Consider the following 26,212-nt stretch of genomic DNA (forward strand, 5'->3'; position numbering starts at 1 on the left):
ATGCTCTGCTGAATGAATTAATGAATTTAATGGAGGATCATATATCCAAGCTTACCAAGATGTGATCAGACTTTTACTTTTGCCTGTACTTCATATATGGATAAAAGGTAAGAGCACAAACGTTCTTCAATTAATAAAAAAATGTATAAATGGAACTAAAAAGTATTGTAAAAGATGTTTTTACCCAAAGTGAATTATTCACTTCTTTTTTTGTTATCCAGTTATCCACTTAATGAGTAACCTGTTTTAACGGAGTAAAAAAACTCCAACAGTGCCTCAACAGCCAGCAACCTCACCGCACGTCACTTTTGTAGGCATATCGTACTGAGCAGCCAGGACCCTTATAGCATTTTTAAGCACTTAGAAGTGTTTGTCTTTGTTTAATATTTCACGTTCGAGTTTATGCAATACGCAAGTGAATGAGAAGGGAATGGGAATTCAAAAAGAATACTTTGTTTGGATTCATTGGGTTTTTCATTGCTGACTGGCAGTTGAAGCTTGGAAAACTTAAATCATCATCAAAGTGTTAGGCGTAAAACATTTTCAGCTCCTTTTTCACCACATTCCTTTTTCACCGTGTTACACCACAATACAGTGACTAAAGGGTGAGAGGCCATAGTGGATGCACAGTGAGAGGGAGAAATAAATAATGACACAGGAGAGGAATCCCTGTGTTCTTCTTATTCTAACAGAGCGCACTTATTTTCCACACAGTCTGTTTGTTTTGAGGAGCTCACCAGGTGTAAAATTGAATCTCTAATCTCAATTAAATGTCTGTGCTGGTTATGCCCGAGGAAGGCGGAACACATGCTGCATTAAAAAAGCGCTTGTGTTCATGTTTCACACAGCCACAGTCAACATGTTTCCTTTGACGGCAATCGTTAGGATAACAAATTGGTAATTTGAACTTCTGAACCAGCCAACCATTATTTCTAGCATTTATATGTAAAAATAAACCGTGTATAGCGATAGACTTATGTAGCATTCCTATTTACTTCCATTATTGTGGAGCATCAAATCTGAGTGTCAAATTGCAGGCTGCTGAAATACTGATGAAATATTTGGCATCCTGAGTAGCTGAGAAGCCACACTGAGAGTAGAGGCTGCTATTATAGTTTTCTATTCCACTGCAATGCATCAATCCAGGTAAGACTCTCCATGTCAGATGCATGATTGCAGCTCGTGTAGGATTCTCTTCATCCTGCCTTCTTAACTTCTCTCAGATTGAGTTCATTTTAATTATTTAGTCGATCAGGTAAATGAATTATTCTGTTTTACTCTCACAACCTCCCTATAGGACACATAGTATACCATCACATCAGCTGAGATCAACAATGGGAGTTGAAAGACAGACATGTCTTCCAGGTGTCACCTTATGGTTATCAAGCTGCAGTCAGCATCATTAAGGGCCTTAATTGTGTCTGCGCATTGGCCTGTCTCTTCACAGACAGCCCGTCAGATCTTCCAACATTTTTATGCGTCTTCCACCTGACATTTTTGTCACATAACCCTCAGTATCTATTCATAAAGTTAAAATCACTCTCTTGCTGTGTCCAACCTTGGCAGCAATGGCACATTACCAGTGCTTGAGTGCAAAATGAGAATACCTGTAAGTCTTAAGATTTTGATAAGCAGTGTATACCTGAATGTATAATTGCAATTGCAGCCAATTCTAAATAAATGAAAACTTGTGCACCAAATTCTTGATTTTAAAAACAAATTAAGATGCACATTGTATCGGTCCACTAGAAGAGGTTTGATTATTCATTCCATGATGTGTGTACAATATCTACAGTACATTTCTGATAGAACTGTAGCTGAAGATGAATGAAGGCCATTTTTTGAGATGCATTTCTGAGCCACACGCTCACACAAATGATACAATACACTAGCAGCTTTAAGTCAGACATCTCCAACAAGATCTGCTGCTCCAATTCACTGAGCAGCTCTTGGTAGTGAAGTAGTAAAAGAAGTAAACACTACTGGTGCTCGACGGCAACGCATTCACCTTATCTATCCACATCTGCCGCTTGAAGATATTGGGCAAGTGGATTCTTCTCTGCTATCATCAAACTATTTCAAATGAGTAGGCTGTGAGTATGCTGTGCATAGGCTAGGATATGCAGACGTACTCAACAACAAAGGAGACTAGAATAGAATGCCTGCTGAAACTTGTCCAGCTGGCATGTTCTCCACTTGATAAGGCTCTTGTGTGCTTTTGGCAGCTCAGACAAGGAAGGGACATTTTGTTTCAGTTATGAGGATTATGTTGTTTTGTGAACCCTGGATTTAAAGTTGTCGGCTGTCTTTGTAGTCAGGTACTTGGGTGTGTAACAGGTGCGGATACAGTTTTTACATACAGATGGTTGGCATTGTGCCTGTCGTGTGTGTGTTGCCCGATTGCCTCGAGTACTTCTGGGTAAAAGGTCAATTGTAAGAACTGCTATTTATAAGTTGGAATTTGGCAATCATTTTTTGAGAGGGATTTCCTCATTAGAATGATTTGCAAAAATCAAAACAGTTTGCTCTACCACTTAGAGTACATTCATATTAACTATTACTAGTTCCTTTGGTCCAGGCTTGATAATTGGACGCAATCCACAGAAAAGAAGCAGCCAACATCTTGATGGTTTCGTCCGATTACCTGGGAGATGTTGACAATTTTTATGAGCACCATGCAGTTCAAACAAAAAGCATTTTTTCAGACTTTATAAAAAGTCTTCCCACAAAAATATGTGCACTCACACATTATTAATTGATTGATTAAACAGGTCTACAAAATTGAATATCAATTCAAAGTGGTCCCACCAGGAAGTGCTGTTGCAATGACCACACTGCCTGCTGTGGTGCACCTGTGTTTTTTTTTTACTGTCGTGCTTCTTTTATTTTGAAGACTTGACTTTACCGGCTACAGGCTGTATTACGCTGATGTTACCTGAGTGTTGCCAAGAGGAAAGGGCAAAATATGGTAGCTTCCTGGTGAAAACAGGAGGGCTGACAGGTATGGTCGTGCTCTTTGTGTCTCCTCCAATCAACTCTCTCCTTCTACCCGTCTCATCTCTTTAGTCTGTGTACATTTGATTTGCTGGTTTTTGTTGACTTTTTGTCTGATCATTTGCTGTGAGTCTATTTTCACGTAGTCTTCATGTTTCTTGTATTTGAAGTTTTTTTAATTTTATTTTTTTATGGAGGTGTTCAAGCATTTTTTTTAAACTAGACCAACCCTGCCTGCACTCCTTCCTTCTGATTGTAAAGTACGGCCCGGGGGCCACAAACGGCCTGCCTAGCATTTGAGTCCGTATTTAATTTAAACTTAGAACATACAAGCTGCCAACATGACTTGCAAGTAGCCAGAGTCAGTCAATCTGAGACAGCCTTTTGATATTGTAAGTAGCTTTTCACATGCAGTGATCCAGACAACTACCTCACCCATGGTGCCAAATAAAAACAAGTCAACAACTATGTGACACACAACTTAACCTACCCACTGCACCGTGTGGGAGGTAAAAAAAGGAAGGACATTGACATACTCTGGAATAGTCAGTGTTTTATCGTTCATAGTTCATAGTGTACTGTATATCACACATCCTTTGTTCATGTATATTCCGGATGTCTTATTCAGTAAAAAAAAATGTTAAATTTTGTTATTTGATGTGGTCTGATGGTTAAAGTGCTCCTAAAAAAGGGACAGAAACACATACAGCAGATTGGATGACACTTTTACATAAAATAGGACAAATAATTCCAGATGGACTGTTAAAAGTATAAGCTTGAACTAGTGTGCGTGGATCAAATATATAGTCTGGCCCCCCAGCCAATTTTGTTAACTCAATGCAATGCGAGACAAAAAGTTTGCCCATCCCTGGTCTTGTGGTTCCCTCATCACTGATGTGATGGTGTGAATGTGAGTGTGAACAGTTGCCTGTGATTGACTGACAACCAGTCCAGGGTGTAGTCTGCCTCTCAGCCCAAGTCATATGCCATAGGCTTCAGCTCTCTGCGCCCCCGAACAAGATAAGCAGGAGAAAATGGACAGATTAATGAATGGATTTTCCTTGACATTTAGATCAAATCACATGATGTTCAGCTGCTGTTAAATGTTCCGAGGGTCTTCTGTATACACCGTATATTGTCTCTGCGATCACATTTGCTGAATACAATCTGAAAATGCATGTCAACAATTACATGAATGTCAACATCGGGCAGCAACAACATGGAAGCAAACAATGATAAATGAATAGTAATGATATGACAATACAGTTTCCCTGGAGGGCTAATTCCAACCTGTGGATATCCGATTTTGTCTGTTTTTTTTTTTCTCCTTAGGCTGTCATGACCCATATCCAAACTGCGTAAATCCACCTGAAAAAGAGGTGAAGACTTAGGACAACCACCTTAAAGCTACTGGGGGAAAATGGTTTCAATTTGGTCTCTGGAACAATGAAAAAAGGTCATATCATCTGATGAGACGGATGCATGAGAAATAAGAAGAGAATAGAATGAATAAAGAGAAAACATCAGTTCTAGTACCCTTTACACATTATTTGCAAAGGTCAGCAATATTTTGTAGCCCAAAAATAAATGGGCTGACCAATAGGGAACATTTTTTTTCCATTAAGGTATTATTTTCTTCCATGATATTACAGGTATATTCCAAGGTGACGAACCCTGAATCTTTGCAGATCAAATAAACGTATAACAAAGTTCACAATGTGATTAATGGTAATAATCTTTTTGTTTAGGTAAAAAAAAAACATAAAAGAACATGATTTTCACAAATAGGTTAGCCATCAACAAGACCTTAAGCACACTTGTGGCAAACATTCTACATTTAAAGCTCCAGGTGATCCCACAAAAATATTAGTGTGTGACTTTTTTTTCAGTTCTGGGCAGTGTACAAAACATAATTTGTATTAAGGCTTTTATCATCTTTATGAAAAATGGGAAATGATTTATCTGTTATTGCCTCTGCCAAGGCTATGTTTTCACCTGCCTCTGCTGGTTTGTTTGTTCTCTTTTTGTGAAAACAGGCCGATGAATCATTTTGCGACAGAGTAATTTAACATTGTGAAAATTGCATTTGGTCCATATCGATCTCAATAAGTGGAGAGTTGAGCGTTTGTGACACAGAAAATTAGTAAAGATAAATCACAGTTTGAGTTAGTGCATCAAACACCTTTGTTAGTGTTAAAGCACTTTCTAAGTGGCCCTTAATGGTGCTTTGTCTACTTCGAGTGTCCAGAAAACACCCTCATATTCTTCTGTTGTTCTCTCCTGGTAAGGTGTGCTAATGGAAGTCTGCTATAGCGGACTGATAAAGCTGTCATACCGCATCCTATCTGCTTCTGTCTCTCTAAAAGCTGTCATACTGCCTCCTCTCTGCTTCTGTCTTTCTAACAGAGTGATAAAGGAAGTGGCTCTAATGGCATCGCTTTTAAAGTATCGCAGAAAGATGCATTAGATGTGTGTGCCCCTGCGAAGGTTTTAAGAGGCTAATTATAGCTACTAAACACAATCGCCTCTCAGTTTTATTCCACAATGTATCATTCATCCTCTCTCTTACACACTTGTCACCCTGTCTGATTGGACTACATTTCAACGGACAATGCAGCACTCTCTGGGGAAACTCTGTTGGTGGCCTGGGTGTCTGACACAAGACTAATGTATATTCTTAGACTGTAGTGCTAGGTTTCCCTCAACCGTACAGTAAATACAATCTACCGGACTTATTTCCTTCGGGAAGGGTTTACTGGTCAGACAAGAATAATGGCCACAAGTGTAATTACTACCTGAGGGCCTCTTTTCCACTGTCTTCTCCAACCCCAACCTCTCTTGAAGCTATATTTATCTCTCTTTAGGGCAGGGGACTTCAACCCGTCGATCGCGATCTACTGGTCAACCTCTGGGACTTTACGAGTCAATCAGATAACGATGACAAAAAATGTATTATCACATCAGTGATAATACCTCCCGCAGATTGACCAATGAAAGAGCACGTATCCGGGTCATTCGTCGCTGTCGTATGTCAATCATAATTCGCAAGACACAAGAAGCTATTTTTGCTAGGTAGCAGTCAGCTAAAATAGAGACCCAGCAAAAGTAGGCTAAAACAAACAATTTTCACTCAGAATGGGAGGAACAATTTCTTTTTACGCTTGTCAAAGACAAGTGTATATGTATGTTGTGCCACCAAAGTCAAACACTGATTAAAAAAGGGAATCTGGGAATCACAACACTCCAAAGTTCAAGGAGTTCTTTCCACCAAAAACTGCTATCCGTCAAAAGCACAGCAGTTTCTCTTCGTTAGACCTGTTGTGGCTAAACACAAGAAACCGTTTAAAGATGGAGTATTATTCAAGGATGCGATTACAGCAAACACAATTTTCAGCAATTCCAAAAACAAAGACGACATAAGAGTAGCAATCAACCATATCTCACTCGGGCTCGCAACTGTGACGAGAAGAGTTGACTCGCTGTCGGAGGACGTGGATTGCCAGGTCTTAAAGGACTTGTCAACTATGTGAATATTTTTCATTACAACTGGACGGATCGCTGGATGACACGGTGCAACTCGTTTTTGTCAGAATGGTGTTCCAGGATTTGACAACCAAGGAGGACTTTCTCATTCTTTTGCACTTGACAGGCAGAACAAGAGGTGAGGATATTTTCAACGGGTTTAAAACACGTGCGAGAAAATAACATTCCCATCCACGAACAGAGATCACTACTAATGGAATGCCAGCTATGCGTAGCGTGCGTGTGGAGTTTATAGCCCTGTGCTGCAGTAATGCTGATCCAACATGCATTTGCTTTACAAATTGGTGTTGACATGGCAATAGTAGACCTTTGGGGACTTGTAAACAGAGAAGCTCGCCCTCCTCACCACATGTGCACTAAAATTGAGCCGGAGGATCCCATTGGCTGTCCATCAAGACATAGGGCGGTATTCGACCCAAATTAATGCCCTTACTGGTGCCGACTGCAGCGCAATAACCATCAGACGGCATCTGTGGGAAAAGGGTTTAAAAAACAAAAAACAAATTCAAAGACCTGGTCTCCTTCAACGTCACAAAACTGCCCATTTAGACTTTGCCCGGGAGCATCAAACATGGTGAGAAAAAAATGTAACCATGGCTTCCAACGTTACTGACAGATGGCTTCCAACGTTACTGACATGACAAGGACATCCCACCTAAGGTGTTTCCTACCCTGCACAGTGGAGGGGGGTCCATCATGATCTGGGGTGATTTTTCATTCAGTTTGTAGAGTTTTTTGTTATTTTTTGAGCGATGGTCTTAAAACTTTTGATCAGCTGATGAACAGCCTATTTCAGTTTAATTGTTATTTTCAATAAATTACTTTTTCAAAGTGCTTTTTGTCTCACTCCCCCTTCTTGCTTTTGCATATTGTAGCTCTACTTAAAACCTCATTAAGATCAAAATGTGCAAAATGCAAATTCTAGCAATTTTTCAACTGGTCTTTAAGATTTTAATCAGGTCTGTAAATATATATATATATATATATATATATATATATATATATATATATATATATATATATATATATATATTACATTTTGTCAATGAACATAATTAAAACATTAGGCTCCAGCATACCCCCACGACCCGAGTGAGGATACGCGGCATAGAGAATGGATGGATGGATGATTTAAACATCGTTATATATGTTATATATATGTTAATAATTGACATGTTCATTATTAAAACATTTTAATAATTAACATATGTGCTGTTAATTACAAAATGTGTTTTTCCTCCACTGTGTAAACATGTTCATGAGCTTCTCAGTTAGGCTAATTGATGCTTACATAAAAAGGCCTTGAGTTGGAAGAAATTTTGCCTTTTTTTTTCAAACGTGTCACGAGGCTGATCTTGGCTTGGTCCATGGCTGAGACAGGTATCTTGGGCTCAAAAAGGTTGGTGACCACCGCTTTAGGGCCTTGGCAGATGGGAAACTGATGTTTTTTTTCTCAGGCTCCAGCTGCCGCTATGTCTTCTGGGAGCACTTCATGGAATATTTAACTAGAGCAGATCTTTGATAGAGAGGCAACATCTAGATCAGGGGTGTCAATCTTGTTTTTATTGAGGGCCACATTGCTGTTATGGTTGCCCTTCAATGTCCCCTTGTAACTATCAATATAAAGTATATGACTAGAAATATGAATATAACCTCATGATATTATCACACAATTGCACATGCATTGGATTATTCATTTTTTACTAACAAATTGATGTATAGCTTGCCTTGAAATGAGAAGAGAAGTGACAATGTCAAGGTGACAAGCAGACATTCAAGTGTTTATAACAAAAAATGTTTGGAATGTCTTGTTGCACGGTCAGATAATTGTAAAGTTTAGAAGAACTGCACGCAGTCCAATTTTTTTGCCAAAATGAAAGAACAAATACATTTAGAAGGAAAAAAGGTGAAGTGCATTATTTACACACATTATTCCCAGGCTTTCGTGGGCCACATCTGGCACCCGGGCCTTGAGGTTGTGATCTAGCTCTCTATAAACAGGTCACACAGCTAAAACCCAGGTTCAGTTTACCGGCTAGCCTCAGCTTGAAGTTACACTCAATAAATTGACATTTTTTGGCTTGTCGCTCCACTATGGTTACATTTACATTTCAGGACAATTCTGATTTTTTGCTCTTATGTGACCTGTGTCTGATTTGTTTTATGAAGAATGTAATATTTTTTCAAATGTGACCAGGCCTCTTTCGTATGTGGAGATAAATTTGACATGTATCCGATGCTACTGCAGTCTGAACGCTCGGGTCTTGTATGTCCGACCTAAATGTGATCAAAAGGCGTGTTTTGCTGTGCAAGAGTTGGGGAAAGGTAGCCACAGATATAGACAAAAGTTTTTGACCATCAAAAACTATCTAAAAAAATCTGTGTCAGTGAAGCAGCTCACATCAATGTCCCACCACTCCCGTCTCCAGCTCTTCACAAACAGGCTCCTCAAACCAGACGTTGCAGAAAGTCTCCACAAACTGCCATAGCCAGAATACTAGCCCTCTTCCTTATTCATCTCCATTTGGTGATTGTGTTGCACAAAATCCGTTAAATTGCTACAAATGCGCCAGGACTAGATGCTACGGTTACTTCTGTACTGTAAACACACGTGTGATGTGGTGTTTTGTGCACATGCGCGTCACTTTCCGAATGCATTGCATTCACATTACACACAAATAGGCATTTTTTTGGTGATGTGAACAACTACATGAAAGAATCCGATTTTTACATAAAATCCAAATTGGGCATCATACTTTGCAGTGTGAACATACCCTGTGTTTCTTATGGTAGTGACCTGAACATTCCTGACTATAAGACAACTCCTATTTGTCAAGACCTGCTTTGGAAAAATTACTTTTAAGACAAAATTAAACAACTGGTCAACTGTAATAAAAAAAATATAGCAGATTTCTTAGTTGCTCAATGGTTGCTAATGGCTGTTTCATTGATTGCTATTATTTTAAATTTAGCATAACTCTGTTGTATGCAAACTTGCCCAACCTTTGAGAGACTTTTTTCAAAGTGGGTCTCAGGTGTCGGGGCTACATCTCTCCGGGTCACTGGTTTATGTGAGTAACAGGAAGAAGAGCTCCGACTCTTTGGGGAGAAGTTGTTTGGCGCCACTTGCTGTTTTGGATGTATAAATCTCTAGACACAATACATAAGATCTGACTTTTTTCTTATTTGGGTTAGGATGGTATTTGCTATTGCTTAGTGTTTCAATTGTATGTTAACACTTAAAAACAAACTCTGGTGTGATTCATCCAATAGTGCAATTTGTGTGATTAACTACTAGCACTATAGTTCAAACTAGTGCATTGCAAACAATTAGACTTACAGAGTTTGAGAGTCTTGGTCTGCTTGCACACAAAGTCTGCTATGGTTTTGTTTTAGTTTAGCTGAAATGCGAATGCTGCGGTGGCTGAGTGGTTAGCATATTGGCCACACAGTCAGGAGATCTGGAAGAACTGGGTTTGAACCCCCGTGCATGCGTGGGTTTTCGCCGGGTACTCCGGTTTCCTTCCACATTCCAAAAACATGCATGTTAGGCTATTTGGAGACTCTAAATTGTCCATAGGTATGAATGTGAGCGTGAATGATTGTTTGTCTATATGTGCCCTGCGATTGACTGGCGACCAGTCCAGGGTGTACGCCGCCTCTCATCCAAAGTCAGCTGGGATAGGCTCCAATTAGGACCCTAATTAGGATAAGCGGCACAGAAAATGGATGGATGGAACTATTGGAAAATCACATTCTGGAAGTTCTGTATAGGCATCAGTGATATATTTTCATATGTTTGTGTCTCTCGGTGTGAACTAATTTGTAATTTATTAAGCTGAAAAAGTTGGGGAACCCTATATTTTCCTTTTTTTTTAACTGGACACACTTTTATTCTTTGATTTGTGTTGGAATCTGTTATGAATTGGCCATGCTTATACACACACACTCTCTTAAGACAAGTGTGAAAATCGGTGCATAACGTTAATGTGAATTTTTGCCTTTCTCGGCGTTCACTTATGTGACAATCAAGAGAAAGAGGGAGGCAATAGCTACTTATACCCTCTCCAACTCCAGATTTCAGATTTACTGGAAAGTCCTTGATGCTGTGATGAAAAGTGATGCCTGTTACGCCCCCGGGCAGCTCATGATTGAGAGGCTAGGTGATGTGAAACGGATAGTTCAGGGCTGCTGAGCTATGTGGAACTGTGTCTGACAGAGAAGGAGTTGCCCGACAGAAATAAGAATTCCTTGATCAGAATAAAAGAGAAACTGAACAATGCATTGTGGAGCTGACATCCCTATGGTGCATATGTGGCTGCTCATTCACAAAAAACTGAAATTTTTATCCTGATTGAGAGTAGGAAGAAGAAGCAGACTTGCATGGAGGGGAGGTGTGTGGAGTCAATGACCATCAGTTACTAGATAACTGTGATTATGTTGTTACGTGATCAAATGTGAGCAATGTTGCCCTGTCATTTTCACTGTCAGTGTTATTTAAGAATATACTATATACTGCACATAGGCATGGGTCGGTTACCGTTTCAAGGTATACCACGGTTTGAAAACCACAAAAATGTTCTGCTACACCATTCTTGCAATGAGAGAATGGGGGGAGAGGCATCCAATCACCAATCAGAAATCAGCCAGGATGCATTCACAGTCTTAGAAAAGTCGGATATTTTTAACTTTCGTAAAATGTGCATTTTCCCCACTCGAATGTTAAAAAAGTATTTAAGCAGTGCAAAAGGAGTCCTCACAAAGAGGCTGGAGAGCCGCATGTGGCCCCGGAGCCGCGGGTTGCCGACCCCTGCCCTAGACGGACCAAATCAACATGAACCACACAATCAGGACCACAGCATATCCGAAGAGTCAAAAATATCAATCACTGTTTTCCAAAGTCTACGTTGATGTGTGTGAATATCTTGTTTTGCCTAAAACACAAAGATAATAGGTCTGCTTTTATGGATGAGTAAGGAAATTCCAAAATATTCACATTTGACAGGCTGAAATCAGATGATAATTACACGTTGAAATCAAAAAACGATTAATCAAGTATCACAATAGTTGTTGATTAATTTGATCATCAATTCATCAATTAATTGTTGCACCTCTAACGATACACATCTATTTCCTGTCCGAAAAAGTAATTGTAATTTTTAAATGCCAACTCCGCAGGAACGCTATACGTAATAGTGAGTATAGTTACATTGCTTTTTGTGGTAGTTAAATATTAATATTTCTATATTAACAGTTCTAATGGTTTTATAGCAGCTGCATTTGACCTGCTTCTCACAAACCGTAAATCCTTTCTTTTTAAACTTTCAGGACAGTCTGTTGTCTGTACATCAATAGTATGGTCACACCAATGTCTGCTTCTGTATTTGGGTGGGTAAGTGACCTGTTGTGGCGTATACAGTACTTTGCCGATCTGCAGTCATGGTAACATGAAAGCACCTCAAAAAGTTTGACATTCCTTTGCGTACCACTTCATAATAACTTGACTTGGATGAATGTGAATCTTCACAAAACCCGGCACAAAGTGTATGTAAGATCCACCAGTATTGACTGTGTCTAAAACTCATGCATGAAAGTCAATTTCCTCTTCCTGCAGGTAACAATTGATCACTCCTCTTTCTGAGCTGAGCCATCAGTTAAGAAAACAAATTTCTGCCCTTGTGGATTCAATTGGACTTCTCAATCTACGAGGCAGCTCCAACACGCTGCACTAAGTACACAAATACAAGGATGCCGTCGAGGGTGAGCTCTTTTATTGGGTTATTCTTCAACTCGCAGTCATCTGCTTGGGAATTAGCAGCCAGATGGGAATCTGTAGAACCTGCTACTCCTTAGCCCATCACACAAGGCTTAAAACACTCCGACGTGGCTGTTTTAGCAAATTAAATTGATTTTCTTCCAAAACAAACAAGAGGAGTCAGGAGCACTGATGGCAAACAAAGTAAAAGATTGCCTGCCATCGTCATTGCCTCGGGTGTCATTTGCTCTCCTGCAGAGTGTTGGTGGCATTGAGGGAGATAAAAGAATCAGTGCTGCATTGTGTGCATGTCCTCCTCTTTCACATTTTTACCTCTCAACACTCCTGTCCTCCACTGGCTTGTTTCAGCTTTCACATGCAGGTGTTTCCTGTGACAGCTCATGTAGTGGCAGATGGAAAGGCGATAAATGAAATATTTACTACAACCTGAAAAATAAGATAGACAATAGAGTGAGGCAAGGACTGCTCCTAATTGCTGAATATCTGCCTCAGCTATGAACGAGAACAAAGCTCAGAGAAAGACGGCAGCTCTGCCTTTTGATACATTGTGTGCTTTTATTTGAGAGCATGATGGATGCTCGGTCACTTTCTCTTAGTTGCCGGAGGCAGGACAGAGGATCAGGCAGTCCATTTCTTTACTTTCACGGTGGCTGCTAACACTTTCCTACTAGAATTTGATTAATGGCGCACTTTTGCTGGCGGTTGTAATAAAGTCAAATGAGGTCTTGAATGGCTGGGGCATTGTAGAATCAGCAGTGGGTAATTGAGGAGGCAGCAGTCTCAAAATGAACAGTGTGTGTGTGTGTGTGTGTGCCATGGTGGCAATTTATAGAGCTTCTCCTCTCCCTAAGGTTAGTAATTTTGTTACACCCTATTTGGCAAGGATTTTATCATTGGTTTTAAGAGCTCCGGTGACACGTGTGCCACTTCACAGTTTGTACGAGAATGGATTTTTCTCCTTTTGCATTCAACCCCAATCTGTTGTTTGGAAATACCAAATACAGTAGACTGTTGGTTGTAATCCAAGTAAGCTGCACACATACTACAAATTGGATGGCAACATCAGGATGCCAGGGATGGGTGAGCAGCATTGTTGGGGAAAAAAGTACTTAGAGTTACTAGTTACTTTTACAAAAAATAAATTAATAACGGAATTACTCCTTCATAAATGTCCTTAGTTACAAGGGAAAATAATTACTACGTTACATTTTTGAAAACCCTTCATATATCTAGTGTGTGCCATTGACTGGCAATCCGTCCAGGTTGTACCACCCTACATCAGCTGGGATGGGCTCCAACGTCCCTGTAACCCTGAACTGGATGAGCGGTATACAAAAATGAACAGATGGAAACATTGCTTTTAAAAATTGTCTTTAGCCAGCAGTGTTTTTTTCTTAGAGTAACATATTGTGTCAATAGTCTTGCCTTAATTTGATCCCTGCTGGTGTAATGGTACACTTCTGCTTATCACAGAAGAGGGCATGGGTTCATTCCTGGCCAGGGTTGCATCAGGAAGGGCAACTGGTGTAAAAATTAAGCCAAAACCCTACTATGGCAACCCCTGTCAGCCAAAAGTGAAAAGAAATGCTTACATTATATAAAGGTTTGGACCCCAGATGCAGAGTCGGGAAGCTGGCAGATCAGTCCAAGTCTTCTAATAAAGTGAAGTATCAACAAAAGCAAAAGTTCACTGACAATAGATGATGGTGTTGGCAAAAACTAACACTCCTGTCCTCCACTGGCTTGTTTCAGCTTTCACATGCAGGTGTTTCTTCTGACAGGTCATGTAGTGGCAGATGGAAAGGCGATTCTACTACTGAGACAATTCTACTACTAGTTCTTCAGCGAGTCTTGTGTTTACGGATCAAACAAACAAACAAAACAACTGGAATGTTTAATCCATCCATCCATCTATTATCTATGCCGATGATCCTAATTAGGGCCGCGAGGGTATGCTGGAGCCTATCCCAGCTGACTTCGGAAGGCACATAAAGACAAGCAATAATTCACGCTCACAATTTCGAGTCAGCAATTAACCTAACATGCATGTTTTTGGAATGTGGGAGGAAACCTGAGTACCCGGAGAAAACCCACGCACGCACGGGGAGAACACGCCAACTCCACACAGAGATGCCCAAGTGGAGATTCAAACCCAGGTCTTCTCGATTTCCTGTGTGGCCAACATACTCACCACTTGGCCACTGTGCGACCTGGAATGTTTAATATAAAGTCGTAATGAGAGCTGACTGTCTACTGTTTATTTTAAAATAAGTATAATAAAATAAACCTATAGAAATGCAATGGATGTCAAAGCGCTAATCTCACTGTGTCATCACGAGTAAGTTAACAACTCTGAAGATGTTTTTTTGCTAGAATTAAGCAGTAGCAAAATTACCTTTCCAGTCACAAATATCAAGTAGAAGCTGTAGTAATTCTACACTTGATCAAACTTACTTAAGATTTCTCAGATCAAATCACAACCACTGCATAAGTATTCAAAACGTGATGTTATTGTCACTACTTCTTGACACTCTAAGCGTCATGGGAACTGTAGTTCTTTTTTTTTACCATAAATTAGCCACATTATTGTTTAAGCCGCAGGTTTCAAAGTGTGTGAAAAAGCCTTTTTTGCAGCTTTTCTGTACCCGTAACTTTTTCTGTTTCTGTAACATGCATTGTTTCTTTGTGCTCCTTAGAACAGAGTTCCTTCTTTTCAATCACCCTCAGTTATTGCAAAACAAGCTTTCTAATTTGCCGTTCAAACACCACCTTCCTGACACATTTATTAGATGAACGTTCAGTTTCATGTTCTCAGTCATTTGATGAAGCACTATCAGCTTGTGTGGCATCCTCAGGAGGTCTCCTCTCCATAACTGAGGCATTATTCTTTTGCTGTGGTGAGTCAATAGTGGGTTTCAAATTAGATCCTATTCAATAAATTCCATCTCATTTTTCCAATAGTACTTAGATGAGTTGGAACGTGGGCATATAGAGAACTCAATACATCAGGGAACAGGTTCTGTTTTTAAGATACTGTTTTGAAAAGGTCATATTGACTTTCAAGTTGTTCTAATTTCAAACAATTTCACCGTCATTGTAAATGAATTATTTTCAAGTTGAAACTGCCACCATCCCAAATCATTCATTGTTAAAGGAAAAGTGCACTTTTTTGGGGAATTTTACTCATCACCCACAATCCTTACGTGACACATGAACACTGCCTACAAAGACGGCTATTAAAAGACCTCCAAAAACCTCCAACAAGGTTTTCTGGTTTTATATACATGCTGTGACCATGTAGTAACAGGTACGTTCATGATAACATGCCGTAATTACAGTATTTTGCCGTATTTTGGACATTTGAAGCATTACCGGAACTTCCTTCCTTGGCGCATTGATTTCATATTTCAACACAGAAACGAACACCTACACCTAGCGTTAACTTTTCCAAGCACAAAAATAAAACCACAGCAGCAGTGCAACTCAGATATGTACAGTGGCTTTACCCTTTCGGTAGTGGTCTGAGGCATTGTGAGCACGGCGCTGCGGGCAAGTGTGTTGCGAAGCTTGTTGCTAGCCGGCTCGTCGCTAGCCGGTGTGTTATGGCAAAGTGTCAGGGCACCAGTAACACAGTTCAATGCGTAACAACATTGCGTAACAGAATTAATAATAATAATAATAATAACAATTTTGCTGTAGCTTGGTTAATATGCACATCACATTATATGTATAAGCGTTGCTGGTGCTTTTTGGAGTCTTTTTCAGAAGGTTTTATAGGCAGAATAATTGTTTCCCATTATGTACAGTAATGACCTGTCCCTTTTTATCTGTTTTTATATCCTTAGAACGCACAGAAAAGAGAACGCGTATGTGTTCATGTCTCACATAAGGATTGCGGATGAAGGGCAAAATTCCAAACAAGTTGAGTTTTCCTTTAACTCTTACGCGTGTATAGCGAAATCAACCACTCTTTGAATTGAATAAAACTAAATAAAATGCAACTACTCACCCTTTGAAGATGCCTGACACGTACATAATCGAGAAGGAACAGGAAGGTGTCTGTAGATATAGTTCATTGATATTATCGTCTGTCTGCTGGTTACTTCATTGATACAGTATGTACAGTACTACCCCGTTTATCACCGTTAACCGGTTGCAACTGTGATAACGTGATAAGTGAATTCCCATGAAGTAGGATTCCTTATTTATTTATTTATCTATTTAGGAGTTAGAGCGTAGAAAACCTGTTTATGACCCTCTTAATAAATTTTTAAAACACTATTAGAGCCCTCTCAACATGAAATAACACCCCTGTAGTCACCTTTACACTGGTATTACCCAATATCGTAGACATAATAATATAAAATAAGACATAATAAAGACTCACACATTACCATTGGGAGAGATTTTGTTGTTGTTCGTTTTTTTTACTTCCGGTTTCGTACTTTCTGTTGTGGCTATTGTCTCATCAATGCACCATAAAGTAACGTTACTGACACCTAGTGACCAGTGTTGATTACTACATGACACTACAAGTCTTTCAATGCATTTTCTGAATGCCTTATATTTGTATTTTAGTTTATTTATCCATTTTTATGCTTACAAGTGCTTAACTTGGGCCAAAATATGCAAAATTTGCTTACATTTGCATAATTTTTGACTAATAATAAACCATAATCAACCATGAAACAGCGACGATTTATTAATTCATATATTTGGAAAAAACATGATAAAGTGAAGCCGTGAAATTTCAAGCGAGATGTGGCTTATGAATTAGAAATATTCATTAGCCATTATTCTTTCAGCTGAATGTATTGCATGAATGTAATCATTTATTCCATTGCATTGCCCATACTGATTATTTTTTCATATCACAGTGAGTTGCATTTTTGGTTCTATGGTTCTCATCACATTTTTCCTCTTCTTTATCATTGATACCTGTATGTGGTAGCGTCCCAAAAAAAGGTAGTATCACACAAAAAAGGAAAAGCACATAGTAATAATAATAATAATAATAATAATAATAATAATAATAATCATAATCTTTTAGATGCTCACTGAGCTAAATTCATAAGGTTTGGTGATGTGACACGTGGTGATGGTGTGAGGCACTCCAAATGATACAATGTTTTGGTGTTCAACTTTGGAGGTTCTGATGTATTTTAAAATTGTTTTTACTACAACGTCAGCCAGTAGAGCAAGAGGAAGTAGATCAGGAGTTTGTTTGTTGCTTTGCTTGTGAACGGTGCACATCCACTATCCACGGTCTACCTCTTTTGTGCTGGTTGATATTAGGGCGCTGTGACCTTTTTGACATTTACGGAAGAAAAAAAAATCTACACAGGAATCGTTTTTGTCACAAGTTAAGGTAAATGGGTGAGGATGCGTGAGTATTTTCCTCGCTTAAAAGCTTTACCTCCCAGCTGATAAGGTGCCAAGTGTTTTAGAGTGGGTGTGCGCATTGAATTTTTGGTGCCAGAAAGCATTCACAGTTTCTCTCATCACTTGTACACATGACAGGGATGGTTTCCACCTCCTGAACATTGATGTGAGTCTTTCATTCTGCGGCTGAAAGGTCTCCGCCTAGTTGACTTTTTACAGACTCACCTATGCACACAGCTGGAAAGCACTTTTGTCAGTGCCTCTGCATCAGCGGCGCCCGCAAAAACAGGAGCACTTCTTATTCTTTATTTGTTTTCCTTTTTATACATCACATTTTCAGTTGTTGGAAAGTTGTGAGAGGATGTCTTTCATTTTAACTCAAACATCCTCCACCAGGAACCTTTGAGAGTTTAGTGGTCAAAGATCCTAACATACTCAGGCATTCATTCAGTCACACAAATACTTTGTAGCTTAATCAACTTATACATCTCTCCATTGTGTGTATGTACACACCTATGTTTGATTGCATATTCATGTGTAAAAAGGGTAAAATGGAGTGGAATTCAAAGGTCTTTCCTTCCGATTTTCTTTTTCTTGGTCGTCTTTTCATAATAATAACAGTGTTATAATAATAAATGTACTTTTTACTGTGCAAAAATCTTATGAAATTACTTATTTCTTTGTCTTCATTAAGTCATTTTGACATAGTAACACAGACACAGCAAAACAGCAAATAGAGGACAAATACAATGAGCAGGATTACTCAAATTACAACTTGCACATGGACCAAGAAGAAGACAACCCAGACGGAAGAAGAAGAAAGACGAATTTTGGTGAGCATCTGGATAAAGCGGCTATTACAAGAATTTCTTATTATAGTTTGAGTCACTGTGGCATCAGAGGAATAGCCTACAGTCCCCCTAGGATCATAATGGCACCGTCTTTGTCCTCCATGAACCAGGAAGTAGCCTGTTAACTAACAGACGGTCAAACAAACACAAATACGCCATTTTAACTTTGGGTAATGCATGAACACAAACAGTTAACAAAAATAGATTTTGAACATTCCGCCCCTCTCAAGGTTTACCAGTTGAGGAAACCCCTTTCAGTATGACGTAAACTACAACCGCAATAATGAATATAATGTTAAATGAATACCGCTCTGTCAGAGTCAATCAAAATCAGCCCACTGATTCAAGCAACATTTTCCGAGGAAAAATACAAGAAAACTGTATAAAATATCATGTTGTGTGCTGTCAACAGAGTGTGTGTTTATCAGCAGAGTTAACCAAAAAAAGAGAAAATTGTGATGTAACTCGGCTTGAGTAATCCACCGAAGAAAGATGACAATACTTTTTATTATTGAGCTAACGCGCGTAGAGCAACATTTGTGAGACTATCTGCACTGGCCCAGACAACAAATACATGAACAATATACTGTACAGATGAGTACCAAGCGACTTTGTTTGGAGAACAATAGACTTCCAGCTCAATTCGAATGTTGGAAGAGAACTATTAGGAACTTTAAATAAGGTTGTTAAAAGTTGCAGGGAGCTGAGGTTGGCCCACCATCTAATGGTTTTCTTTGGGAATATTTGTTACAGTAAACTCACCAATTAAATATTAAGGAGATGAACATAATTAGACTACCAGGGAGGCGTTATTAAAGCCAAAGCAAGAGCAGATGCAAAGAGCTGAATGCTGAGGGCCCGCAACTTTGATCACTGAGGCCCAGAGCAAGTTTTAATAGTTTGAAAATGGTTTTCCAAACAGATGGAATTCTGCAGCCTGGAGGCTGTTATTCTTTGCTTTATTCAAATCATTTGGCTCTAAACTTTGGTAAATTGTGTGTATCTTTTTAGGAAAAAGGTCTTTTCATGTACATCTTTGATTTGCGATCATTTTTCTTGAACTGTAACATGTTAAATGAATTCTGTGTCAGCGTAACAAGAATTCAGTTTCACAAGAAAGCACCTTAACATAATGTAACTGCATGCATACGTAGATATAGATATGTTATAGATTAGATATTTGTGAGCATACAGGGCTAAGACTGAAATGTCCTTTCTGGTTCTCACATCTTTCTTTTTCTTTGATCTGAGTCAGTTGAAAACATTCAAATCAGCACATGACCTCAATTTGCATGAGATAGCAGTGCAGGCCTTGTTTGATGTTAAAATGTCCAATCTGGCAGTGTCTGTTTTGTAGCTCTTGAGCCATCAAATAAACTCCTGTTTGTTTGTGCTGCATTTTCTAAATGATCGGCTCGTCAAATAAAGAAACACAAGACATGACGTTAAACTACAGCAAACGTCATTATCGAAATGCATACAACCAAAAGTGAGCCCATGCAGGACTGGGCTGTTTTAAGTGATCATGAAAGCATGCTTCCTTATTCAGTGCTTTGCGTTCTTTCCACAACAGAGGGATTCCAGGGAAGAAATGCGGCACCATTATCCTGTCTGCAGAGGAGCTAAGCAACTGTCGAGTAAGTCAACCGTTATCATTTTAATAATTGACACTCACCCGACTACGTACAGTACATTTAAATAACACCACTGCAGTATCATACAACTCAAGTCATCGACATATAGTGTATGCTAGTAAGACTTTTCTTAGATACTGTACATATTTTAACATTAAGATCATGTATCAAAATTGGGCTGCGACTAAAAGTTATTTTCTTGGTCAATTAATCTGAATTTTGTTAATTAATCGAGTAATCGGTTAAGACACAATGACAGCAAAGATGAAGCAAGGAAATGGGAAAATTATGAAACATACATACTGATAAAGAAGTGCAGTTACGCCTGCATATGACACATAAATATAGTAAACTCAACTATGACCATAATAGCGGACAGAACACACTGTGATACCATACAATAGAGACAAGCCCCTCCAACTACATTCAGACGTTACTATCTAGGGATTTTATATTCCAACCTTCTTTCCGACCTGCATTGGGTTGTCTGTGTTTTTGCTGGCGCGTATCACACCTATTCACCCCTCTCAGAGTACAGCAGCCAGGGCATCTGTTGTCACTCAGTGGAGTGGCACCATGTTGAATGAAATGGTCCCCACAACATGATGAGGTGAATGCTGATCATTCCCTCTACCAAGCCTGCGGTCTGAAGCTGGGGATGCTTCACTGAGCTCAGCAACCACACATTAGAGGAGGATATTGGAAAGCAAGACAATGCAACCGAGCAAATTGTGCCAAGACAGAGGCGGCGCATGTGAAATATTGGTAACAAAAGCAAATGCACAATTAAAAAACGCAGCATTACAAAGTGTGCGTGTGATAGGAAGAGAGCGAGAGAGAGCAGGAGAGAGCAAGAGAATGAAACAAAAACCGTCAAGTGAATCAATAGAGGATTATTTCACGCCCTGCAGGTACTAGCTCTAAGAATCAGCTTGAATAATGACACTGTGAGACCGCGCTTTGCTTAATTAAAACGCAGCCCAGCCTGACCTTGTCCCCATATAGTGCACACACACACACACACACACACACAAACATATATTCTCTTGTCTTCTGTTAAATATTTGTGTGATTAATTATTTTATGTTTCATCACTGCTGTGGCCCGTTAAAATGTTCTCGAGGGAATGAATAAGATATGATGCCATTTTCCTTTAACCCTTGGGGCTTTAAAGCGACACTAACTGTTCAAATTCCAACATAATGACCAAAACAACCCATTATCATCCCCACAGTTTACAGACAATACATTATTCTTTTAATACAGTATTCAAACTTGGCTGCAGACCAAATCAATCGGTTTGAATCCAAACTAATTGAAGTGAGACAACAATCCATTTATCCGATCCAATCAGGTTTGACTCTAAAATGTACAGTGGTGATCTACGGTAACTGCAAGTAAAGAGATGAGACTGTTGACTTACTGAACATCCATCCATCCATTTTCTGTACCGCTTGTCCTCACTAGGGTCGTGGGTATGCTGAAGCCTATCCCAGCTGTCTTTTCAGGCGAGAGACGGGGTACACCCTGGACTGGTCTACAGCCAATCGCAGCTTACTGAACATGTTTTCTAAAAAAAAACAATCTAAGCACACCACTTTACATTTTAGAACTTTTACTCCCTTTTTGCTCAACGTCATATCGTCTGCTCAACCTACCAAAGTATGTCTCTGAATTTCACTTCAAATTGTGCAGTCAGTCAGAGAGGACTCAGCACTGGAAGGCCATTTCTATGCTGTAACATATTGAAACACAAGTATCAAGGGAATCCAAGTTAGGAAATGCTGCCTCCTCATTCAACTCACAGATGTTGTTTGTAAGCCTCACCCATGCATGCATGGTTTAAATATTGATACGCTCATTCTCTCCATATTAACAAATGCTGTTGATCCCTGATCTTCGCAAGTGTGTGAGTTCGTGCTGCAGAACATTAATGAGGCAGGAGCAGATGCATATTTAATATCTCCAACACTGTTCATTGCCATAAATGTTTTTTATGTGCCTATTATCTCAGCAGCGCCTCTCATGTATACAGTATGTGTGTCCTTTCATTGGCTGAATCAGGGCAGCAGCGGCAACAATACACAAAAAATGTGGGAAGGAACGTTGGCAAAACTAATGGGAAGCCTCGAACAAAACATTTAATGCGGTGGCAAGAAGGAGTTTTGTTATACCCCATGCTTCCAAAGTCATTGTTATGAGTATGACGCTTGTTATGAAGTTGCTACAAAGAGGAAAGAAAGAATAAAGTAGTCTTCTGACAGAAAAGACAAGGGCAAACACACAAGCCTTTAAGAAAAGAAAACAGCGCTTCCAAGAGAAAAAAAACCTCTCTTGATGATCAATGTTGTCAAGTTCTGATAAAACTGTTGCTTTGCCACCATCCGTACTAACCTCTTATGGGATTGCCATAGTTAACAAACTTACCTTTTACTCAAAACTGTGCAAAAAAAAATAAAGTGAGGTCAGTAACTGAGCACATAAAGTACTCAAGTCTGTCAGTCGAGGATGGAATAGTGTATCTGGCAAAAAACATGAAAGGATAATTGACCTACATATTCACCAGAGATGAACGCCCTCTATTATGCAGCAATATTCAGTGAGTTTGACTAGGTTTTTTTCATCATTTCATCTCATGGCTGTGAAAGGTTAAAACTTTGTCATCGGTTAAGTTGCAGAACATCTAACCTCGGAAAAAGACTAAATATTGATTATGTTAGCGTCACATTACGTTTATGTACAGTAGTCCCCATGCCACATTGCGGTTTGAATTTCGCGGTTTGATTCCATCACATTTTTAAAAAAATATATAAATTAATAAATCATGCTGATTCATTGTTGAATACGGCCTATTAGTAAAAAACGCTATTTTTTGCGCCAATAAAGCATTTTCAAAAATTAAAATGGCTAAATGAACTAAAATACAAACATAAGGCAAAGAAGCTGCATTCAGATTGTGATATGTAGTATTCTACGCCGGTCACTAGGTGTCAGTGATGTTACATTCATGGTCAGTGAAACATATACTGTACGTAAGCGCCAATGAATGAATTACCCAATGAATTTCATAAACAAACCAAAATGTTATCATGTGTTTTTAGTACGGATGCTCCAATCAGGGTTTTATGCTGCCGATACCGATACCGATCATCCATGAGTGAAATCGTTCAATACCGATACTGAAACCAACCACGTGTACATTTTTAAATGTACTACTGGCAATATCAGGGGTCACCAACATTTTTTTTTTGTGAGAGTGACTTTTACAAAATGAAAATGGCCAAGAGCTACATTTAAACAAACAAAGCGAATATGCTTGTTTTACCAGAACATTAACAAAATGCTGGTATCCACAACTCACATTTGGTATTTAAGAATGCATTTCTTTCTAGTGTTCTCACATTATTAACTGAAAAGCTGACTGAAAAGCAGGCTTGCAGGCACCTGATGTGGTCGTGGGAGGCTCCCTGGGAGGCGCCCAGGTGCCCGCGGGCACCATGCACGTTGGTGACCCCTGGGCTATATGATACGAAAGGGGAACCATAAAATTTAGACAAACATATTTGACTTACTTTTTCAAAGTCACTGGTGAAACTTAGAGGATCAGGCGCCTTCTTTAAGGAGAATTTGGATGGAAGAATTTTGATTGCGCTCCAGCAGGAGCCCCAGGCAGTCCGACGAATCCAATCACTTTTCAGGCTATCTGCCTTATGGGCATCACACACGGGAGGCGGCGGGCAGCTGTGGTCATTTTGATATCCCCAAATTCCCTCCACATCTGACAACCAATCTAAACCGTGGGAGATTTGTACAATTCGCTCTGGATGTGGGTGCGTTGCTCGCCGGTGTGGCTGGTCGCGGCCGCTCGTCGCCCTCCGTGTGCGTGATTTGCTGTACATTGCCGGTGGGTTTCGCCGGTCACGGCTGTTTGTCGCCTCCCGCACACACGCTCGCTACATTAGCCACCACCAGACCGATGAGCACATTGTGAACCTCGATAACTCACCACACCCTACCATGTGCCCGCCCCACAAATGCCACGCAATGCGTCACCCCGGCGAGACATTTTCCATGGCATGTTTTGCAGGGTGCAAAACTTATATCACTCTCACAATGACGGGTAAGTCCCAGACGGCAGCCGTGCTTGTTTGGCTTTGTGATGCTGCAAAGGGGGTGGAGCTGATCAGCGGATGTGAGCGGCATCATAAAGCAAGTATCGGCATATGCCGATACCATGCTTTTTCACACAAATCGGACGATACTGATCGGTGGCCGATCGATCGGAGCACCCCTAGTTTTTAGTAGGGGTGTCACAAGATCTCGTGAGATTCAAACATGACAAGATTTCTCGTTAAGAAAAAAAAAGTCACGTGGGCACTAGGCCTGAGACAATAATACATTAATTAATTAATCACACAATAAATGAAAATGAACTCGATAATTTTGCTGGCCTCAATATATTTCCATGAGCACGCGTGTCTGTTTTTCCTCATCTCTTCCCTCCAAACAGGCAGGTAGAGGTTTCACTCTGTGCATTGTTTCAGCACCTTGGCACATTTGTTCCATAGAACAATGGCATGAGCGGAGTGAGCCCTTTTGTCAGTCATATTGTCTCTTTGTCTCGGTGGGTGGAGGCGGGGCCGCTATCATACACACAAAGTGCAGAAAAGTGTAAGGTAGTAGAAAATAAATGAGTATATTGCAATATACTGTCATATATTTTTGATATTTTTTCATTGTAGTTTTCTTAAAAGTAATGGTAAAATCTCATCTCGTCTCGAAGACCCAATCTCGTGTATTGTCTTGTCTCGTGAACTGAATGTCACCCCTAGTTTTTAGGGCTCCTAATAGTTTGCTTGTTGGTTTCAGTCAAACCCAAAACAACCAATGACGTGTTTAGAATTGAACAAGTTGCTTTTGAGTTACTGTCAGCCTTTGAGGTTCTCAGCCTTTGGAGGCCGATGAGCAAACAAAGAGGGCAACTGCAGTTGTAATTATGCAGACACATACAGTAGCTATCTGTGGCATAAGACAGAAACTATCATTGAGTGCATGAATATGAATAATTTACAACCATATAGAAACACCTCTCAGTATAGTGCACTTCACTTTGAGATCAACGTGCATGTTGTATGAGACACAGCTGTTGGTGTGTCACACAGTAAGCAGCATGTGAGCTGACATTAAAGAAGATGTTGAATTCCGATGAAATCTAATGAGAAGATTGATATTTTTCCTGCACAAAGGTGGCGTCAAATGCGGCAGATGTGTGGTGCATATGTAGCCCCAGGGTGAGGGCAGGGAAGCAGATAAAGTTCCTCTCACTGCTGGAGTGGTGGTGTGTGCTGCAAAGTGCCTGGCTGTGTGTGATAAAAGACGCAGGCAGGAGGACACTGGGAAAAACGCGAACAGGAATTCAAATGGGCAATTGGCGTGCGCATGCAGAAACACTCACACAATCTGTCACACTTGGACCCTCACACCCATCACATAACTGATCTGCCACCCAGCGCACTGCCTGACACGAGGTGCAAGCTGCGACATTAAAAAGCTATAAAGCTATCATTAGTGGGGCCCTGGCTGCCTGCTGTAAGACCTCAGGCAGTGACAACAGCAGCTATCTATTGTTGCAGTGATATTGTAATGAACACACTGTGTTGCAGAGATTAGCCACAACTCAAAGCCAAGTGTTAGTCGGAGCCCCTTTTCTGCACATCGTGGAAGGCAGTCACAGGGAGGGGAACATTAAGCAAGTACTTTTAGCCTTAAAGGCATGCATGTGATTTATAATTGGACATTTCCCACATGATAACAATATATGGAAAAATGGCAGTCAGACTTATTTTAAAAAGAGGGAGGTTGTTTGCAGCATGAATTTATTTCTCAGCAGTATCTGCTCACTTTTGATTTATATAAGGTCAGTATAATTTTTGCATTCTCTTCTCTAATTTTTAAAATCCAAAACAGTGATGCTAAGGTTACTGTTCGGATTTGTGCATAGTGCTTGTATATTGTAATGACCTTCATGATCC

At 39.8% G+C, this 26,212-nt stretch overlaps 1 protein-coding gene across 3 annotated transcripts in view; it reads left to right on the forward strand.

Moving 5' to 3' along the window:
* cpne5b (copine Vb) overlaps positions 1 to 26,212 on the forward strand; it is a 116,823-nt gene that overhangs the window by 50,405 nt on the left and 40,206 nt on the right. For all 3 annotated transcript variants that reach the window (XM_054783870.1, XM_054783869.1, XM_054783871.1), the window contains one exon: positions 20,120 to 20,183. In XM_054783870.1, coding sequence (XP_054639845.1) covers positions 20,120 to 20,183 — 64 coding nt within the window. The remainder of the gene's footprint in view (positions 1 to 20,119; positions 20,184 to 26,212) is intronic.

This window comes from Dunckerocampus dactyliophorus, chromosome 8 (genome assembly GCF_027744805.1).
Source record: "Dunckerocampus dactyliophorus isolate RoL2022-P2 chromosome 8, RoL_Ddac_1.1, whole genome shotgun sequence".
Taxonomy (NCBI): domain Eukaryota; kingdom Metazoa; phylum Chordata; class Actinopteri; order Syngnathiformes; family Syngnathidae; genus Dunckerocampus; species Dunckerocampus dactyliophorus.